The sequence below is a fragment of the Colletotrichum phormii genome, assembly GCF_030913505.1.
Source record: "Colletotrichum phormii strain CBS 102054 chromosome Unknown BDP81scaffold_15, whole genome shotgun sequence".
NCBI lineage: Eukaryota > Fungi > Ascomycota > Sordariomycetes > Glomerellales > Glomerellaceae > Colletotrichum > Colletotrichum phormii.
In genome coordinates this window covers 258,877-265,832 of record NW_026851457.1, presented here as the reverse complement: position 1 = coordinate 265,832, position 6,956 = coordinate 258,877, and the positions used below count along the sequence as shown (strand labels likewise).

Below are 6,956 nucleotides of genomic sequence, written 5' to 3'. Positions count from 1 at the left end.
TTTTGACGTTGCTAGCTTGCACAGGTCTCCCCGTAGGCTCGTACTCATGGCACTGGCGATATGATGGATAGAAGTCTAATCTGCGACAAATAGCTTCACAGCCTGAACTGCCCAGGCAGGTAGATGATGAAGGGCTCAAGGCGTCAAGTGGGCATACGTGTTCCAACCACTTACCATGTAACTCCGCCTCCTCCGGATTCTGCCTCATCAAAACAAAGAGAGAAAAAAACTCTCCATCAGGGTTGGATCGGAAGTTCGAATGGCAGCTTTTCCCGGAGCCAGTCCCGGATACCGGGGAAGAGGGCTGAGAGATTCTGAGCCAGCGTGAGGGAGTTTACGAGGGGGGCGGGCCAGACATGACGATGGATCATGACTGAAATTTGGGCCGAGATTGGGGATGAAGAGGGAAAAAGTCAGAGATGTGCAGATCGCAGACATTCTGCCTCAACTCCCATGTTGCTATTTGTCAACGTTTACGAGGTCGGCAGGAGACGAATTGATGTCCGGCTACCGGTGCCTGCCTCACTGACACTCTGAGTCTGAGCACGTGTATCCGTTCCTGCCTCTACGGTAAGGTACACAAGAGCAAAGGGCAAGTCACGGCGGGGATGCCTTCCTCCCACGTCTCGGAAGGACGTGATGTCGGTGCCGCCCTCCGACCCGGCAAGTGGGATGTCCAGTCCATGTCCATCGGATGGTGCCTTCCTGGGAAAGGGGCACCTTCTGTTACCACCTCCCGTCTTCCTGCCAGGCCACCTTCCATGTCAACTGAGGTTGTCAAGGCAGGAGCTTTGCTATGCTCTTCTCCAGAAAACCTGGCAGGTCCCGGACGTGACTTTCCGAATAAACAACTCCAATCCGGTCACGGTGGTAGTCCGGTGGGAATGCAATCACGCCTTACCGCGGGCAACCATGGAAGCCGCGGGGTGACTAGTGGTAAATTGGTAATAAGATTATCTAGAAGGCCAAGCACTGTCGTGGGCAGAAGTCTCGGCGTCCCGCGAGACGAGACACGAACGTTCGTCTCCGCATGGAGGACCGAGCGGATTTCGAATTCCATGGCACCGACGGTATGGCTCGTTCATTTGCGCCTGTGCGGTTGATCGTGGAAGAGTATATTCAACAGTTCAACAAAATTCACTTGACCGTTACATTCCTCGGTCTTCAGTAATCAATGCTGGTATCGTCTTACACGAGGCTGCTCCATATGAATTAGACGGAGTGAAGTTGCCAACATCCTCGACACCATGACCCTGAAGATCATAACATTCCAGCTATTGTGGACCCAGTGCGAGTCTAACCAACCAAGAAGTGGTCCAAAACATTGCCCTTTCGGGATCCCGTTGTGTTGAACGGGATACCGAGTCCGGGTGTAACAACAAGTTGCTTCCAAGTCCGACGTGCCCAGTAGATCAAGAGAAGTCAACATCCGCCTGCCTTACCAGTGATTCCCACTTGACGCCCACTAAATGACTATCATCTCGCATTGAACCCGCGGTGTTATCATGTTGCAAATTGACGCCACTGACGCCACTGACGGTATAGTTTCCGACAAGTCCGATTGCTGCCCGAGGAAACAGATTGGTTAATTACTTCATCAGTATAGTTTCCGAATAGTTTGAGAACCGATCAATACGAGAACCGAATCTGAGAACCGAACAGCGTCTGAAAACCGACAGCCTGAAAACCGAACAGCCCGAAGACCGAATGAGGAAGAGACTCTGGAAGAATTCCTTCAGTCTTCTGACGCTTTCGTGTAATCACAGAGGCGAGTAGTGGTTCCTAGAGACAGACGTGTGTAATTGAAGAGACTCTTGAGAGCATGTGAGCAAACGTGTGGTCCTCCGTATCATTCAGCATAGCAATACAAATAAACATTCCAAACGCCAATGCCGGGCCATCGAATCAGGGGGACGTCACTACAGCTCCTCCTTGAAGAACTGCTCTTCGCTGCCCTCCTGCTGTTGATCCTGCTTGTCCTGCTTCTGACCATTTTGCTGCGTCTTCTTCTCCCCCTCAACGACCTTCTTCTTTCTCTTCCCCTTGGCCAGCTCCTCGCCGTCCTCACCCTCAGAGCCGTGGTCAACGATGCCCTGGATCTCTCTCTGCGCGCCCGGCTGCTCCACAACCTCGAGTTTCCAACCCTTGTCGCCAGCGATACGCTCCAGCTCAGCCCGCATCTCCTCGACAAGCTCAGGGCTCAGATCCAGCTTCTTGAGCTCATCATCGTCCAGGATCTCTGTCCCGCCGCCCTCGGCTTTGCTCTTGGCGCTGGCAATGATCTCAACCAGCGGGCCGTGGCCGCGTCCTGGCAGGTAGCTGCGCGGGGGTGAGAGCTTTGTCGGTGGCTTACCCTCCTCATCGGCATCGCCGAGCACGTTACGCGCACCAACAATGACACCACCCACGTTGACGCCTTTTTGAGCCTTGTCTCGCACGTTGGGGTCTTGCTGGGCCTGCTTCAGGAGTTCTTCCGCCTCCTCCTCGTCCGTCGCGGGGGCGCCTTCCTGTTTGCCAACCATGGACTCTTCGGCCTCCAATGTCTTCCGACGATGCCACTCAGCCTGCGCGCCGGGGTCGTCGGAGGGGAGGATGAGCTGGCAGCTAATTGGGTTCGCGCTCGTAGCCCTAGGCGGGAGGAAGGCGACGTCGTCACACAGGCGCGGCGTGTTGACGACCATGAGGTAGGCACATGTAGTGACCTCTTTAATCCAACCGATGCGGTCCCCCTTCATGCCCGGCACACAGTGATACTGCACCTCGATCGTCCGGTCGCGGCCCGTCAGGTCGCAGACGGTGCCGCCTTCCATTTTTTGCACGAGATACCGCCGGTCACCCTTGATCTGCAGATCCGTGTTCGCCGCCGGGTCTCCCGACTTTGTCGTCTGCTGCTGTTGCTGGTCTTGGCCTTGTCGCTGGCTAGGCGACTTCTGTACCCTGCCGAGGACGTACTCGGCCGTGTGAGGGTCGCGGACGGGCGGCTGCCCGTTGGGGACCGTCGGGAGGGCGTGGAACTGTACAATCTCGCGGTTGTAGCAGAAGCTGTAGCTCCACCAGCCGGACATGAAGTACAGGCAGTTGCCGTCCAGCTCGTCCAGCAGCTCCCAGCCGTGCGCCGAGGCCTTTGCCAGCTCGCGTGCCTCCTCCTGCTTCGCGAGCTCCGTCGCCGTGTGGTTCTCGGGAGTCTGGGGCTCCAGAATGGGTATCGAGCAGAGGTACTTCAAGTCAGCCGTGTTCATGAGCTCGTATCGCTCAAAGACCTCGGAGGAGCGGCCATTGTCGGCGTCAGTGGCCTCCCGGACGTTCTGGGAGACGTCGGAAGCTGTCGAGAACTCCGCCGAGTAGGCAGAATGCGGGTTCGTGCGGTCCAGTAACGCCTGCGCTTCGTGTTCTAAGATGAAGGATTCCGAAAAGACTATCTCATACTGCGCGCGCACACTGTCAGCTTGCCTGCTAGAGCTTCCCTTGAACTCCTTGGGATCGGACGAACCTGGGGATATGCCACGAGGTCATCGTGGATGCTAAAGCCAGGATGACGAGCACCGCACAGCTGGGCCGTGGCCAGCAAAAGTAGATTGAAACGGCGCATCGTGCCGTGTGATTGAGGGTTCGCTCACATGCAGAGAAAGTCAAAGTTGAGGTGGTGAGGTGCCCGTTGTTCGTGTGGCCACCTTGAAGCTGCTTAGACAATCGCGCCGCGCATTGGCTACCGTGGTTCCGTAGCTCACAGGTGTCATCTACACCAGGGTCCCGCTGCGATAAGATCGCCGGTGTTTTGCCGGTGGGGAATGCTCCGATAACGAAGTCTGTCACGTGCCGCAATGCTATTATTGGACGTCAAGAACAACCACCTTGTGAACTTTTGACAGCCAATTGTTGCGGTCATATCTGTACGGAATAATGCAATTACCGGAATGAAGTACCATGTCGCAAATCTTACTGTTTGTGAAAATTTCAGTCCAAAAACACATGTCTGTGTAGTACCAACTTACTGGCAATTGAGATGACTGACATGGGTGAGCAATGACTTGCATCATTGGCGGGAGTGTAGTGTAATGTAGTCAAGCCATATCAAACGTACAGAATCTTGAATCGAGAGCTAATTCTTGGCGATACATTTGTCCGATCTTGTGCACATTAGGCCAACCTCAGTAGCTACATGTACCTAGCGGATGCACGATAGAATCAATGTGTTGGTTCCACGGGGTCGTATACGACAAATAGTGGTAGCAATTATCACTCGTCTGTTGGTGATCCTATTGCTTGTTCTTCTTGTTTTTCTATCTTACATTGTAGGCAGGAGTCGGTCGAAGTAGGTAGTGACGGCCTGGGTGGTTGCCCCACCTTTATCCGGCCGTGATGACTAAGCCAGTTGTCCCACTTCGCCTAGGGCAGGTGCCAGCCAGCCCATGGTACCTGCCTATTACTCCTTATCAGCCTTTGCTGTTCCAACACAATGGAATTCCAACACGCTGCGGATGAGTATGAATCACTTGAGGAGAGTCAAAACTGCAGTGAAATGGCAGTGCCGCCTCTCCTCCTTTAGGGAACTCTCATGATTCGCCGGGATACGAATATTGCATGGCCTCTTTTAATTCGTCTATAGGACGTGGGTCATATATTCATTGCCGCTTTGGGTCGTCTGGCTGTCCTCCCGAATCTCGCGGGAGACGCAAGCCACACATGTGACACGAACCTCATCTTGCCAGTCAGAATTATAAGAACTTATTGCTCGATAGCCATGTTGCTGCGAAGTGTGCAAATTCTCGACTATATGCGCACTACAGACTTGGATTCGTCAATGGCGGATATGCTTTTCATGTCTTTACGTCTAGGTACAGCTAGGTTCGCAGGCACAGGATGGCCCGTCCCGCCTAGTCACGAGGATTCCAAGGCGTCAGATTACCTCCAGCGGCGTTATAATTGCAGTGAAGTCTCCCATAGATAAGCCTCTGGATCCAAGCTTAGTAGTTGGCATTCGGAAGTCACCTGCTCATGGAGAGCAACAATACATCATTTACCCAGGCCGCAAAGAAGTAGGTAAAGGCGGCGACTATCATGGCTGGTCGCTGAGGCTCAACATCAACATGCCAACCTGGAAACCGCACTGTCAAGCACATCGAAGGCATCTGTCTATCACTGGAAGATACATCGCCGCCGCGGTATCGGCGGCAAGACCCTCCCGTTCCCCCCTCTCGCGCGCAGATATACCGTCGCCGGTCTGGAGAACAACAACAAGCGCAGATCCCGCAGCGTACTTTTGCCCACCCGCCGCCGCCACATCGAGAAAACCCCTAGAAAGCTCATCTATTGGCCGTTTCACGTAGAATGCTGACCGCAGCACGTAGAACCGACAGCATCGTCCGTGCCGCGCGTGATCGGAGAGGCCAAACATCGCGGCAGGCTACCAGGCAACACTCCTGCAGCTCGGCTTACATGACCAGTCAGCCGCGGCCGACCGGGGGGTAAAGAAAGCGAAACAGATCAACAAAGAAAGTCAAGACAGCTCCTATCAGAAGTCGGCGCTGCGCCGCGCCGCGGTGCGGTAAAGTACCACGCAGCAAGATATTTTGTGTGTGTATGTGTGTGGTATCCGTATTGTCTGTGAGCGAGTAGGCGGCACGCCGATACGCTACGCTATGCGATGCGGTGCAGTACGGGTGTGGTATACTGCGATGCAATGCGATGCGGCTCGGGGCCGAGTAAGAGCACGGATGCCCATTCGGCGATCCAAAGGGACGCGTACGGTACAGACTTTCCAGAAATTCACAGTTGACAGTTCGCTCCCGGACGCAGCCTACCGAGAGGAAGAAGGCATGAATCTGCTCCCTGGGCAGCGAAAGCCAAGGCGCGTTTTCATGCCGTCCCGGATTGGATGACGGGTTAGGAAAGAAGAAGTCCTAGCGGCGGTAGGCTTTTCCAAGTTTCTAGGGACTACTCCGTGTGTCTTTGTGTACCTGTCTCTCCCGTGTGGATGGATGGTTTGGTAAGGTAAGGATATTGATGGTGTTACCCCTCTCTTGATATCCTCTTGAATCTCACCGAAATGGGCCGTGTCATGCTAGAAGCCGTTCAAGACACACGATGATTTACGTGCCCACTCGGCAGTGGGCACTGATTTGAGAAAAAAAACCGTTGAAAGACAGGCCATGCGAGTGCCATGCCGACGTTTGCTTGGACATTTTGGTGTCATGTCATTTATTCTTCCCTCTTGTGTCTGGCACAGCCGCCGCACAGAAGAAACGACTGATGAGCTTCGTGCTTGGCAATCGGAAGTTGGGAAGTTGGGATGGAACTTTGGCAAACAGATTTGGATCTGAGTCTTGGAACTTTGGAAAGTTATGCCGTGCCAAGAGTGGCAGAAGTCGGCGCGTTATTTCACTACGAGGATTGAGTTCTGCTGGTGTTGCACGCAAAGGGCCGATGACTGCAATTGACATGTATTAAGTTTCCTTCCTTTCTTTCCAAAGGGAGTCATGGTGAAATCGCTAATAAGATTGATGATTGATCCTTGGCGGTAAGTACCGTTTCGGCGATAATGAAGTGTCACCGCCATACCCCGTAGGTAGTAGCGTTGTATTCGTGAGAAGGTCTAGAAGGAAGCGACGGCGAAAGCGAGATGGGAAACATCGGCATCGTGGGGGAAAATGAGATACAAGGAAATAACCCACATGTGCATTGTCGTGTCGTGTCAGTATTCGTACCTAATCCGTTGCAAACTGCGGTCAGTCCTTTGCTCTGTGACCGTCATAAACAGGTATCTCGCTGATTTGCCCTGAGTCGCGCGCAATTACGCAGGGAGCAGCGAGCGCCGCTTGTACCGGTATCCGTACGGGCTGAAGAGTATTGCAGAACAGAGTTCGGTGAGGGTTCGACAAACGGAGCGCAGATCTGCAATACACTAGAGCCTCTGGCAACTTCTTCTGGGCTACTCCAGTCTCCAGCGTTCAGAAGCT

General features: G+C 53.8%; 2 protein-coding genes across 2 annotated transcripts; one reads left to right on the top strand and one right to left on the bottom strand.

Annotated features, from left to right (window-relative positions):
• Positions 1 to 641: 641 nt before the first annotated feature.
• On the top strand, positions 642 to 1,378 carry BDP81DRAFT_56490 (uncharacterized protein). Its single transcript, XM_060595992.1, has one exon. It carries the CDS (start codon positions 684 to 686, stop codon positions 1,101 to 1,103), a length of 420 nt encoding a protein of 139 aa, XP_060442880.1. The 5' UTR covers positions 642 to 683; the 3' UTR covers positions 1,104 to 1,378.
• A 541-nt stretch (positions 1,379 to 1,919) lies between these two features.
• BDP81DRAFT_324524 (glucosidase II beta subunit-like protein) lies at positions 1,920 to 3,589 on the bottom strand (the record flags this gene model as incomplete). The annotated part of the gene is made up of 2 exons (XM_060584893.1): positions 1,920 to 3,425; positions 3,491 to 3,589. 2 exons carry the CDS (start codon positions 3,587 to 3,589, stop codon positions 1,920 to 1,922), a joined length of 1,605 nt encoding a protein of 534 aa, XP_060442879.1.
• Between the last annotated feature and the right edge of the window lie 3,367 nt (positions 3,590 to 6,956).

Excerpts from the sequence above, each read along its gene's own strand:
- BDP81DRAFT_56490 (XM_060595992.1), top strand. The coding sequence starts at position 684 with ATGTCCATCGGATGGTGCCTTCCTGGGAAAGGGGCACCTTCTGTTACC.